This window comes from Thermobia domestica, chromosome 16 (assembly GCF_964235325.1).
Source record: "Thermobia domestica chromosome 16, izTheDome1.hap1.1, whole genome shotgun sequence".
Classification (NCBI taxonomy): Eukaryota; Metazoa; Arthropoda; class Insecta; order Zygentoma; family Lepismatidae; genus Thermobia; species Thermobia domestica.
This window is the reverse complement of record NC_137469.1, coordinates 56,238,492-56,253,329: the sequence shown is the minus strand read 5'-3', so window position 1 is coordinate 56,253,329 and position 14,838 is coordinate 56,238,492. Positions and strand designations below refer to the sequence as shown.

At 35.9% G+C, this 14,838-nt stretch overlaps 1 protein-coding gene across 1 annotated transcript in view; it reads right to left on the bottom strand.

Annotated features, from left to right (window-relative positions):
- LOC145672480 (ataxin-10) overlaps window positions 1–9,621 on the bottom strand; it is a 41,739-nt gene extending 32,118 nt beyond the window's left edge. Inside the window, exon 1 of the mRNA XM_081741642.1 lies at window positions 9,429–9,621. Within this exon, the coding sequence (XP_081597768.1) occupies window positions 9,429–9,562 (134 nt within the window). The 5' untranslated portion in view covers window positions 9,563–9,621. The remainder of the gene's footprint in view (window positions 1–9,428) is intronic.
- Window positions 9,622–14,838: the final 5,217 nt, after the last annotated feature.

Genomic DNA, 14,838 nt, shown 5'->3' with positions numbered 1-14,838 from the left:
TCTGTGAAATAACGAGATGTTCTTATTTATGAATGTAAGCATTTAATCTCCATTATAATTATCTGCATGAAGACATTGTTCCTTACCTATGTCTTGAAAAATACTGATGTTCAATGTTCCTGTACGTAGAATGTTGCTAATTAATGTGTACATTCATTTTTTTTTCCTTTTTTTGTATGACTTAAAAGATGTGTAATAAAATATATATAATCTTTAAATTTTGTATTTTTATTGGTCATGAGCATATCCCAGTCTTCTTTAATGATTCCTTTTTCAGTGTTCAATAGCAGGTTTATTGTCTTTATATAATAAGCTTCAAATAGGTTTCTTTCAATATTGGAAATCGCCCGGTGTAGGACTTCTACCTTCTAAACTGGACTTTTACTATTTTCAATATGTTTTGACAACCCTAAAACGGCTTCTTTATTCTCACGGGACTTTCTTATGTGCTCCTTTAATGTGATGTTAGAACTCTTACCGATTCAATCAACAAAGGACGTGTTCCATTTGTATTTTTAGGAGATAGTACGAATGATTGATCAACACTGAAAAATTTCAATAAATGTACAGCTGTGTTAACTGCAGGGGAGAAGGGTAAAAAAAAGGGGGGGGGGGAGTTGATGCTTAAAATTGTTAAATTGAATCTGAAAAGTCAGTAATTGTTTCTTGTATGAAGGGTATCCTTTTTTGCTCAATATTTTTGTAATAGGTATGTTCCCTTAACCCCTTTTTAATTATTGCCTGAAGAAGACTGCAGTTTCAGTAATTGAAATAACTGCGGGAAAAAAAGTTACTTTTATCTATTGTTCACTTATTTAGTCAATTTCATATACACCTCCTTCGTTTATCCATGTATATATGATAAATCGAATATTTTTTTTTATTGCAACTTCATGAAAAATCGGGCATAAACCCTTTACTGGACGTAGTTGAATATTGTTCAATTAAATAAAATCAAATAGGAAAAAAATAAAAGTAATACATAAACACTAGATAATTATATTACCTTTAAAACTTCAACAATGAGAAAAAACGATACCATGATGAGACTTGCATAACGTAAATGGAAAATAAATAGGAAATTGTCTAGTAAGATGTACAATAAATGCTATATATGAAACTTTCATATTTTGATGTTTTGACCGACTTCAAAAATAGGAGGTTCTCGAGAATACTAGATAATTATATTACCTTTAAAAAATGAGGAAAATGATATCATGATGAGACTTGCATAACGTAAATGGAAAGTAAATAGGAAATTGTCTAGTAAAATGTACAATAAATGCTATATATAAAACTTTCATATTTTGATGTTTTTGACCGAATTCACAAATAGAAGGTTCTCAATTCAACTTGTTTATACGTGTATATATACAAGGAACAGTCAAGAAGTTCCCTCAATTTCGTTATAACTATTTACTATACAATACGCGCCTAGACGATAGCCAAAGAAGCACAAAGAAGCAGTCATAAAGTTGGTGGTCCCTTTGGAAGATGAAAAAGCTAAACGTTGCCATTCATAGTGTCTTCCTTTCCCTCTTCCATCCATGTCTCTTAACAGTGTGTGTGGGCGTGGGGAATTGTGTCAAAGAAAAATGATCGTTAACAAAGATTTGGCAACAGTTTGAGTACAGATTGATTGAGTATATTGTCCGTCAGTTAGCTTTCAAGGACGAGGAAAACCAAACAAGACAGTATGAAAAGAAACTGCACATGAGGGCGGCTTCCCTATATGAGCAAGTGGCTGCCTTTAGAGTGAGGCTACTATACCACAATATAGGTACACATTCACTTAATCGCCTTCAAAATAGGCTCCTTGAGAACACACACATACACACTTGTTTAAAAGAGAAAGACAAACTAGTTGGGTCATTGGCTGAGAAGAAACTGTATAATGAGACACGTGCTAGAAGATATAGTGGAAGAAAAAAGAGGGAGGGGGCGAATAAAAATGTCGTTGATGAACGGTATTAAGCTCTTAGTTCATGAAGTTTTCTAGCAGTAATTTTTGTGTACAATTTGTTATTTTAGAGTAGCTTTACAAAAGTTTCAAGATCTGTAACGAATTCTACCCGAAATTTAAATTGTAGTGGATGGGAGATACCATCCGGTACATACACAGGAAATACTTGGAGTAATACAGTAAAACCTGTCAACTCGGCTACCTGCTCATCTTGGCTTGGTTCGTCTTGAACCTGCATTTTCCCATACGACATTCATTACTTCTTACTGTGTAAGTTGGCCACCTGTCTATCTTGGAAGTTGGTTGCGTTCAAGCAATGTTTACTCTATGATGATAATGATAAATTTACCTGCGTATCTTGGCCACGCAAATACCGTTTTGTTATTTCTCTTAACTCTTTCTTATTCCCATATGAGAAGCAGATGTTCTGTATTTCTGACTGGAGACAAAGAAGCATGAGTTCCTACGATTTGTTCTTGGAGGTCAGTAACCAGAACACTATCCTGATAAAGGAGATGAGGTGATTTTAGTTTAGCGTCCCGTTCAGCAGCGAGGCTATATGAGACGTGGACCTACTGATTAACGTGGAATCCGAACCACATGAGCTCCCGCCAGGAATCGAACCCGGGTCTCCCACGCCAAAGGCGCGAACGCTAACCGCTTAGCCACGGAGGAGCTCTATCGTGACAAAGGAGTGGTGAAGGAAGATGTGAATAAGAAAAAGCACGTACAGGAATACAGGGAATGGTTGTACGTAACCCAATAATAGACTGGATGTATGGAAGGTAGAACGCAGTTGCTTAGCATGAGTTTGGTGTGAAAGCGATATTCCCGAACTTGAAGAGCGAGTATATATTGAAAGCAGTAACCGAGGAAATGGAAGGAAAGAAAATACATGGTTGGAGTGCAGAAAAGCTCAAAGAATCTTTGAAGACTATATGGAGGAACAGTTTTTGCGTTATAGGAAAGAGATTAGCAAGGATCAAGGAAGGCCTGAGCATAGGACCGAGAATGAGTCCGGTATTGGTGGAGATAGTGATGAACAGGTGGGAAAAGGAAGCTAAAAGGAAAGGAGGGGGCAAGCTTATGATTTTGAGCAGGTATGTTGATGATTGCTTCGGGATATGAAAAGGTACTTAGAGGCAATTTAGTAAATTTGTGAAGGAAATAGAAGAGAAAGGGACTATTGTGTTTCTAGATATGAAAATAAGCAGGCAGAGTGACAAGTTGGTCACGGAATGGTCCTGAAAAAGTGTGCATCAGGGAACTTCTGTCATAAACGGAGTGATGTTGATCGATCAACGAAGAGGAATTTCATAGAGGAGAGGATCATGTGGATCAGTAGTGACAAAAGGAAGGCAGAGGAAGATATAGAGAAATTTCACAACCAATTGGAGACCAACGGATATGATAAAAGAAAGCTAAGGATGGAAAGGATAAGAAGAAAGAACCAGAAAAGTAAGAAGAAGGAATATAAGAAAGAAGAAGATGGAGGAGAAGATACTGAGATAATCAAGAGAGCTCAAAAGAAAATAGGGAAGGTTTCAACATACAGGAAAGAGAGCAGGAGACTACTGGACGTGTTACGCATAAAGAAAAAGAAGAAAGAAGAGAAAGAGGAAAACCAAGAGAAGCTGATGGAAAGAAGAGGAGTGGTTTATAAGATAAGGTGCGGTGATTGTAATAGTTCTTATATTAGTGAAGTGGGGGGGGGGGACTAAAAGAACGGTTAAAACAACACCAAGATGATGTGAGATTGGAAAGAGGAAACAATGCGATTTTTAAACATGTAAGGGAAACGGGAACAAAGGACGTTAATAAGAAAGTGGAAGCATGCCGGGTTCATTGAAAAAGAGAAAAACTGTGTTATGAATTGGAATACAGGACTTAAAATTGACGAACAGTGCGGCAAGTTATTGGAAAGTCTTAATTTGTAGCTTAGTTTCATTTTTATCAACTTCTGTTATGATTGGTTGGATCTGTTTTGATCAGCCAATCAGCGTTCAGAACCATTTTCTGTGTTTCTGTTATATGTAGATGCAACTCTCTCTTGTTTTTACAGTGTCTGATGCAGGGTTTGAAAAAACCCGGGCTTTTTTGAAAAAGCCCAACCCACTTGGGCCCATATGGGTTTTTTCGGGTATTTTCGAGTTTAATTGGGTTTTTTCGAAATATCTCAATGTCTTTGGGGTAAAAGTGTTAAAATGTGATTTATATTTCAATATTGTCATTGTTACAACTTGAAACAATTTTCTACTTACTGCTGTTTTGATAAAAAAATGGCCGCCATTTTGAAATTTTACATTCGATTGCCGAGAAAATCTATACAGCAAATTTAGCATATCTCGTGCTTCCACCGTCAAAATTTCAACTTAAAAGATTGAAAATTGCGCTTCGTAGCGTGAATACTCGCTGTTCTGAAAAAATGGCTACCATTTTGATATTTTACATTGATATGCCGCCAAAATCTATACAGGAAATTTAGTGTCTCGTGCTTGTATTCTGAAAATTTTAACTTAAAAGGCCAAAAGTTGTACCCTGTAGTGTGTGTGGTAGAGACAGACAAAAGTTGAGTTGATTTTGTGTTTAACGTCCCTTTCAGCCGCAAGGCTATATGAGACGGGACCTACTGATTAATGTGGAATGCGAACCACATGAGCTCCCTTCGGGAAGCAAACCCGGGTCCCACGCCGAAGACGCGTACACTAACCGCATAGCCATGAAGGAGCTCGGCAGACAAACGAACAAATGTAGATCAAGTCATCCAGAAGCCTGACTGACTTTCGCCAAATATGAATACCAAAAGGGGTCTATTAATTTAAAACAAAGATACAATTCATATTGTATGAAATCAATACATGTTTTAAAATGTCTTATATGAAATTAACATCTTCCAGCGTAAATAAACCTGCCATATTTTCTCCATGAGAATACGGTACACCTCAGATGTCCCCTTTCCTCAACTTTCCAACACAATGCAATGAACTGTAGTCTGATTATGAACAAAAATATAATAGGCCGCAGTGGCTCAGTGATAGAGCGTTCACCTCTAGTGCATGGGATTCCTAGTTCGATTCTAGCTGGCGCCAAGTGAGCTTTGTGGTGGAAAAACACCTTGTGCGTGGGTTTTCTCGAGATTCTCACGTTTCCTCCCACTTTCTTCATTCTGTCATTTCATTCATTTCTCATCATCACCGTTACCTTGAGCATAGCAGGCATAACCGTGAGACTAAAACTAAAAGATTTCATTTAATTTAATTAATTAATTTATATTTTTAAGAGTATAATAGGCGAAAGTTCACTAAGCAGCAGCTGCTTTTCTCTGTTCGTACCCTGCAATTAATTGTATAGACTGAATATGCCTAAAAACTTAAGATGTGCTATAAAAATGCTTTACAGGAAAATAATATGCAAATTATTTAAATCAGTGGTACAATCTACTTTCAATATTTTTCGCGCGTTTAGCAATATTTATTTACATGGCTGTATCTGCCAAAATTACGTTCGTCAGTTTAATCTGATGAAAAGCTGATTTTTCTCCTTGTGTCGTGTGTAATTGTCAGTACCAGATTTACATTTTTCTTGGACCAAAGCACAATTCTGTGCCCCTAGCCTCTGAAAAAGATTATAATTCTTGTTAACTTATCTAATGTGTTGCTGAAGAAAGGGTTAGTCATCTTCCCTGTGTTTGTAAATGTAGAAACACTCAAAGCCTTTTTTTTTTTTTTTTTTTTTTTTTTTTAATGTTCCGGAGAGTATCCGAGTTTCCATCAATTACAGGATTCCCAGCCAATGTCAGAATTTCTTGTTTTTCACTTTTCGAATAAGCTGATATTGATAGATGAAATGGAACTGAGTTAAAATACGGGACATTTCCCTGTCCCGACTAAATTTACGGGGACGTGGGACACTCGGGCCCAAAAACGGAACACACTCGTTTTTTACGGGACGTATGGCAGACTAAAATAAATAGTTTTATTGTTGAAGTATTCATTTCCGAACCTTCTGCGTTTAATTCGGGAATTTCCCGAACACTTCTTTCATGGCGTGTACATCAAAAATTCCACTAGTACGGAAATTTGAACTCAGCACTTGAAATAGTAAACGTTACATAGTCTTCGGAACCCCGAGCATTAAGCTTCTTAAATTTGACAAGAATTTTTACGCTATTGCTGGTGTTGATTCTACAGAATGCTTATTTGAAGAGTAGCAAACAAATGACTGAATTAAACTGTTATTGTTGGAAAACAAAATTGTAGCTGAAGAAACTTGTGTTTTACATCAAAGGTAAGAAATAATACTAATAGTTTTACTAATGTATTTACATGTGCACTATTAGTACCGGCACCTATAACCTTAAACCCGTCAAACGTATGAGTGATAATGCCAAGTCGACGAGCATACTATTCACGGAAAATATTTTCTAAAGTACAAAATTGCTTCTTTTACTTCCTCAAGCTAAGGTAAGTTTTTTTTAAAAAAATTCATTTAGTGCATTCAGAACTTTATAAAGGTCTTATGTTGAATGTTGTTGTATACCTTAACGTGAAAGCCTCTATTTCGCCCAAGGAAAATGTAAAATCTGATAAAAATCACTTACAATGTGATCACTAGAGACCGGATGTTTAGGCACTAAAAACCTGGAAAATAGGCAGGCAAATAGGCACTAAAAATTTAAAAAATAGGCAGTAAAATAGGCACTAAAATGTAACTCGAAATAATGAAGATAAATACTCAACATAATTAAAAACTAGATTCAAGTCATAGATAATGTTCAAAGAATATAGAAACATACTTCTTTGTTAATATCTTCTTTTATTGTATATATAAAAACGAAGCTTGTTATGCATTCCATATATACTGGGAGAACCGGAAAGATGTGCACATACGTCAAGAAGTGATTCATAACATCAAAAGAAGACAAAAAGTCCTTTTGCATGTTGTCAAATTCCACGTCGTGTCGGAGTGACAAGGGGGCGAACTTGGAATCCAAAATCAAATCCTGACAATTGGAACGAGACATAAAGGTGTGCATATACTTCGGGAGGTGATTCGTGACATTCAAGAGGACTTTTTGTCTTCTTTTCTTGTCACGAATCACCTCTCGAAGTATGCGCACATCTTTCGGTTTCGTTCCAATTGTCAGGATTCGATTTTCGATTCTAAGTTGGCACTCTGTCACTTGTACATGACACGGAATATGAAAAAAAATACAAGAGGACTGTTTGTCTTCTTTTGATATCACTAATCACTTCCCTAAGCATGTGCACATCTTTGAAGTTCACTCTCTCTCTCTCTCTCTCTCTCTCTCTCTCTATATATATATATATATATATATATATATATATATATATATATATTTTGCCACGTATCACGTGCTTGTGTTCACAAACACCTAATATACACATATATGTGTGTATTATTTATGTTATATAAATTACATTTTTTCCAATGAAGGCTTAATTTGAAGAAAATGCATAGAATAGGCAACATTAGGCACTAAAGCAATTATTTAGGCAGTAAAGGTAGAAATAGGCAAAATAAAATTGGCTTAAATTGAAACTATAACCCCCCATATAAACTTTAAAACGTTATTTTTGATCATATCTTTAATATTAAAGAATAGGCATTTTGCCTAACATCCGGTCTCTAGTGATCACCTTAGTTGTATCAATAATATACTAACAAATAGGTCAAAAACCCAGGTGGGTTTTAAAGTGGGTTTTTTCAGGTGGGTCCAACCCGAAAAAACCCACCGGGTTTTTTCGGGCTGGGCCCACTTGGGCAAACCCTGGTCTGATGAAGCCACTATGTTCAGTTAGTTGGCGAAACTGTCACACATCTTATTATTTTATAATAAACGTTGTTTTGTTCAGCAATTTGTATTTTAGTGTTAGTTATTGAATATAGCAAAGCTAGTATGAATCAGTTAGTCACGATTTTCGTATCACCAGAACTATTGGGTTAAAACAGAAAAATCGTACATAAAAGAAGAAGAGGTTAACTGAAGACCGTCGTGGATGATAGCTTCTCACCTGCGGCAAATGGTCTGCCAAGAACGTCAAGGTATCTATGATGATTATATAGGTAATGGGTAGTACAATGAAAGTTTTCAACTGAATATCCATTTTCACTAGGAGTACTCGGAGCGCCAAAGAAACTCAGGCTGGTGTTATTCAGTTATTGTGACAACTACTTGAATTTAATTACATTACTGCACCCCTAAATAATATCATATGAGATGTTTGCATGTTATTTCCTCTCTTAGCTACTTGTATTTTCGACACTCAGCTGTAAAGGTGTAAAAGCCTTTTTCTGGGCAAAGATCCCGAGTGAGTTTTTTCCTGGGTTCTTCCCATTCACATCAGGTAAAAGCCGGGATGGTACCTACTATAAAGATCACGCCACTTTCTTCCTTTCCCACTTCCCTGGGTGGTGTGATTGCCGAGGGATATCATCCCTCATAAGGGACAGACGAAAATAATCAAAGATACTGAACACTTGAAAATATAACTTCTCATTCCTTGCCTTTTCCCTATTATTCCTTTTTTCGACACATATTCTACGCTTTGTAATTTGTTTAAACTTTCCACAATATCGTATTAAATAAATGGTTTGTTACTAGTGCCATACATTTATTATGCTATTCCCACCTACACTCTTTTATTACCCCAATCAGGTACTAGTTGCAGGAATATGAACCCTAATCTAACGTAAGCCTAAGTCTTAACATGACCTACTTTGAAGCACGCCCAATCTCCACGCAGGATCACAAAATGAATTTTCGGGTTAATTCTAATTGTGGGGTGCCAATACAAACCATGAAGGTAAATACAACGTAAAGTCATGTAACTTAACCTAACCAAAATTATAGTTATCAAAAAAAAAAAAAAAGTATTAATTCTTAGGAAAAAAATTGTGGGCCCCCATAATTGGAATTTATCCCATGTTTCTTCTAATTATAAAAATAATATAACGGAAAAATTCAGAATTTCATCTCTGTCTAAGATCTCCCTCCGTATTGTTGGGAGTTCCAAGCTTTTTGTTTTGTTATGCTATATTAGACTTTGTCATTCTGTACCTTTCGTTTCTCCTATTTACATAGTACGCTTGCTACGCAGTACTTTACGTTTACGCACTTCATAACATATTCAAACTCGCATAGGTAATTTCAGTGTGTATATTATGTATAAATCTTTTCGTGCGAAGGATTACATGGTGTAATCTATTTTTTTTTTTTTTTAATGCAAAATACATTGTATGCTCACCTTAACTTTAAAAGTTACACTCAAAAATATTACTTATTTTAGTCAAAATAATGTGTTAGGATTTTTTGCTCACGTTTTTGATTAACTATGCCTATATAAGACATCCTAGTATTCACAGTACACAAAATATGCCTTGCACTGATAACATGCACTAAAATCTATGATTACAACTTTTTAACAATAAAAAATGTAAGTACCGTTTGCAGTCATTCAATAACAATACAGATATGTCCTTCAGCTTTTCCGATACTGCTGTCCATGAAGCGTTTTTTACGTTCTCCATCAAAATTGCCATATTCCAACATTCACCATCGTCCTCTCTACCCGCCATGTTTGTTGATTGATTCTGGACAGTGCTGCCAGGTTATATTGAACAAAAATCCCTTCAATGAATGCTAAATGTCTCTTATATGAAAAATATCCCTACTCTTAGGTCGTTCCTCTATTGGACCCAAATGCGATTATGAATGCGATTGCGAATTTCCCAGCATGTGTAAATAAATTGGAGTGCCTCGACTATAGTTCAAACCTGCTGGGATTGTTCGCCCGAATTCGTGCGAATGCAGAGTCGTCTCCAGAGAAATTGAGCTACGTGAGAGAAAGAAGTTTGTTTTGTGTGAAAGCAGACGATGTTGCGAGGTGCGGAGATAAAAAAATAAATAAATAAATAAATAATAAGAATAAAGATGGAAATAGATGTTGATGTTTAAATAAATTACGTAAGTTTTCTTGCTTTTAGTTCGAAGCAATAAGACATAAATTTTTACCGACGTAACTTCCCTCATGTGCCGCTTTGATTATATAATATGTTCATGTATACTCACAAATCGAGGAAATGAATAGTCTGTAGTTGGCAATTTATGAACATTTAAAACTTGCTACAATTTGTAACATCTACATAATTTGATTTAAATTTTGTATATATATTAGGGTGGTTCAAAAATTAGGGATTTTTTTTCGAATTTCACTTGCAGCACGACTTAAAATAGATACACTGGTAAAATTTTAAATTTTTAGAACAATTTTTAATGGTTGCGCAAGCCGATTGAAATTTTGAATACTATAGGTATATACACATTGTTATGCACATATATTGTTATATAGTTTGTTATAAACATTATTATATACATATTGCACAGTTATAGATAAAAGCTCATTATTGCTTATTGTATTTACATTATTAAAACTTTGTTAAATTTATTTGTTTACTCTATTTTTACACTTAACTTTTACATTATTAGTTTACTTAGATAAGATATTCTTTGAACAGTATGGATATCGGTTCCTATGTTCCACAACAACTTGAAATAGGTACTGTTTCTTTTCCTCGTCCTTTGTCATAATACCGTTATACTCTTGTATGAGGCCAACTTCACGTTCTGCGTGGTCTTTAACTTTAAAGGTAACCAAGAAATTTCTGTCGCTTTTTGTGGATATCTGTGTTCCATTAGCCCTCACACTGTCAGTTGAATGTGTATGGAGACAAGGCGAAGGTCAGTTGTTGGTGTGGGTATATCCAACATAATACCTGGTTGCTGTAGTTCAATTACATCGTGAATGTGCGTAAGAACAGAGTTAACATGGGACCTACACAGAGCGTCATAAGGGCGTGTATGATGTACTGGGGTCAAACGGGCTGTAGTGGGGCAGAAGAAATGCCAGGCCTTTGATGAGGGTGTCGTGACTACGTGAACAGTGGAGTGGTGGTTTAACAAGTTTAAGGTCGGTGACGAAACACTCGAAGACGCACCACGTGCCGGAAGAACAACACATGCACAAAATTAAGAACTTCAGGCAGCAATTAGAAGCGAACAGTGGCCAGGTATGTGAGGAACTGGGAGTGGAGAAACCATTCGGCATCGCCTCCATCAATTTGGGAAACACTACAAGTTGGGTCGATAAGTCTCACATGATTTCACTCCGGGCCAGAATGCAACGCGAGCAAACACCTTTGTTTCTTTGGTGTCTCGTCTGAGGAAGGAGCCATTTCAGGATAGGGTTTTGACATGTGATGAGAAGTGGGTCCTATACGAAGCTCCACGACGCCGTCACCATTGATTAGCATCCCACGAACCGGGTCCGAAACAGCCTAAACCAGCACACACCAGACGATGGTCCTTCTGTGTGTTTGGTGGACTGCTCGCGGCATCGTGCATCGGGAACTACTACCAGCTGGTCAGAGCATCAATACAACTGTGTACTGTCAGCAGTTGAGAATTCTTGGATAAAAACAAGAAAGGCGTACAAGTAAATGGTCAGGTTTTCAGCACAATAAAATTTGCTGATGACATAGCATTGATACTTGAGATCGAAAAGAACTTGGAGGAAGCACTTTCAAACTTGAATGACCAACTGGAAAAACATGCAAAATGAAGAGAAATTATAAGAAAATCAAAGTAATAAAGTGTACAAGAGCAGGACACGAAGAGGCAAACGTATGGCTAAATGGAGAGAAAATCGAAGACGTTAAGATGTTTCTCTATTTAGGAGGTCTAATATCCTGGGACGGGAGAAATGAAAAAGATGTAAGTTCCAGAATAGCGCAGGCTAAACAAGTATTCAATAGGAAAAGACTATTACTAACATCAAGAAATGTGTCGTTGGACGTTCATAAACAATTTATTAAGTTCCTGGTATGGAGCGTGGCTCTTTACGGGTCATAGACTTGGAAATCATTGGAGATAATTCAGAAAAGCTGAAACATCCAAGCTGGAAGCATTTGAAATGTGGTGTTGACGCACAATGCTGCATATATCATGGACCTAAAACGAAAAGGAATGAAGACATACTAAAGGATAAGAGGAAAAAGAAGAAACAGGATGCGTGGCCATCTTATTCGGCACTCCGATTGGATCACCGTGCTGATAGATGGAAGGGCAAAAGAAAAAGCAGGAAAAGGAAGACCAAGGATATTATAAATATATGCGGTTACAAAGAAGAGGTCTTATCAAAGTATAAAACAGCTCCCCAAGCGAGAGGAAATTTTTAAAATTTCCATGTTGGCCACCAACCTATGGTTGAGGTGAACAAGAAAAAGAAACCGAAATATATATTCGAGGGACCTTCAGCGAGCGAAGGGGTTAGAAGCCCAGCAGGGTTTATTTTATTCCACCTTTGCCCAATCATAAAACCACGTAACTTTACATCACGCTAACTTTACAGTGGTGACCTCTCAAAGTAAATCTAATCTCACCCATTATCACATTCCATTAAATTTTAATTTTCTATAAGATACACCAACATACAAAAGATTTACATCAAACTTCCATGAATCAAATTTTCGCACTCCAAAATTCCTAGGTCCATCTAAGATACATCTACTGATTGTAAATAACTATACATTCATTCAAGCAGTGGCGTACGAAAAAACTTAAGGTCCCAAAGTCATACAATTTCAGGTTTTTGTTTACGTATCTAAATATGATAAATGCTTACTTTTATATATGATCATGTTAAAGAGAGCTAAAACCCCAAGTACATCTTGCATACAGCTCTGAACTCAAATAATTTTTACCCTTATGATACCATAGCTTACGACAGGTCAGTATCCGCGGGGAGTCTAGGGGGCCGGCCCCGTAAATATTTACTGTCCCCCTAAAATTTTCACGGTAAGCTTGCAAATGACCTATAATATGGTTATGAAGTATAATATGGTTGGATCGGGTCCCTTAACTTTTACCTGCCCCCTACATTTTTGGCTTTCTACGAGCCTGGCTTACGATGAGCTCAATTACAGGTTCAAAAAAGAACAAGTTAAGTTTACTAGCATTTATTGTTACATTATGTGATAGTGTTTTTGTTTTTTTTTTTCGTAACAATCAGTTACTTTTTAACGTGGAACCTGAAGCATGGTATGTAAGCTGAGATATTTTCAATCTGCAACATTTTGAAATTATCTTCGCAATATTTGTGGATCGCCACGCAACAAAAAATAATAAAATACATAATTTAAATTTCTTTACCATTTTTCGCAAACTAAATGCAAACTTGCGATGAGTGGACGGAAACACGTACGGATGCTTCGTCTTACAACAAACCCCGAAAAATGCATTGCATTTTTTTCCTAACCATAAATAAATAAAATAAACGATTTCTACAGTTTTTATTGATTTATACAGGCGGATTCTATTATGTGTCACCAAATACTTTGCTGAATCGAAAGGTGGGGGAAATATTCGGTGACTCCAGCTTCAAATAGAGTGCTCCATAAAATAAATGGATAAGATTCAAGCGTTGTGCAAAGGAAATTCTGTAGAAATTGGCACATATGGGATTTTTTAATGTATTATTTCATCGATACCAACAAAATTCTTTATGGCGGGAGGTGGACTAATGAGCGTTAAATAAGCTTGAATTAGTGTTGACAAATACTGTTATTATAAGATGCAAACCAGTGTGGAAATGATTTATGCAGTGAGTTGTGAATCTTTAAAGAACGAGCACTTATTGTACTATCGTATTAAAGGAAAGAAAAATTGAGAACATCAAAAAGAGAAGGGAATTAACCTAAGGAAGTAAAATACAAAACAAGAATTGTCCAACTTCCAAAAACGTTCCACGCGAAATGGCTGGAGATTCAAGCTTATCTATTTTGTTACATTCAGTAAAATAGGCTATTATGGCAAAAAAACAAATGTACTTGTCTTCGTGAACATTTTAATTATTTCTTTCAATTAAAGAAGATACTTGAAAAACATAAAAGATCGAAATTTAGGGATAATTGACTTATATATCGAAGAAAATTACTGATACTATAATTTCGCTTTTCATGTTTTATAACTTTAGAAAATTTTGTAATTAGTAAATAGTATGGGAAGCTCAAGAGCAAAATGCGAATTTCTGCCTCTCAAGATTGAAATTTATAACGATTGTAGCTGGCATCGATGAAAGTGTCCGCTGTATGTCCATCCCACACATAAAATCTCTGCAGTGATGCCAACTGGTGGGGAAAATCCCATTTAGTGGGATATTTGGACGTTAATTTCTCAACACGGAATAATGGGACTTTTCGTCGAAATTGGCAGGTAATAATTATGTAGTATTCTTCACATAATATACAACAGCAAGCCAACTAAATTCTCTATTGTCGGAAAGTAATTTGCTGGAAATAAGCTGAAGCCAATCTTAGTTGTCAAATTTTGTTATCGAAAAAGTGCATGCTATTAAGGAAGGGGTTTTACAGTGACTTCATATCCTCAAAAAAACAAGCACTAAAGAGTGCAAATTGTAAAAAGAAATGAAAAACTAACGGAAGAAATAAAAAAAATAACACCGTCTTAGGAAACGCTTGACATGAAATGAGTGCTGATTCTTCATTGGAGAATAAAGTGGTTCTATTATTACATTGAGTAGAAGTTGATGGCACAATGGCGTGATGGCAACACTAAATTCTGACGACAAAATGTAACATTGCATTTTCACTTTCATCAATGTAGAAGATCGAAGTTTACAAATAAATCACTCGCACATTGAAGAAAATTAGTGGCATAGAGTAATTTAATTTTTCATATTTTATAAGTTTTTAAATTATTGTATTTACAGTAGTGTGACATGGCAAATTCATATGCAAAATGGGAATTTCTGTCACTTAAGTTGGGATTTTGTAAA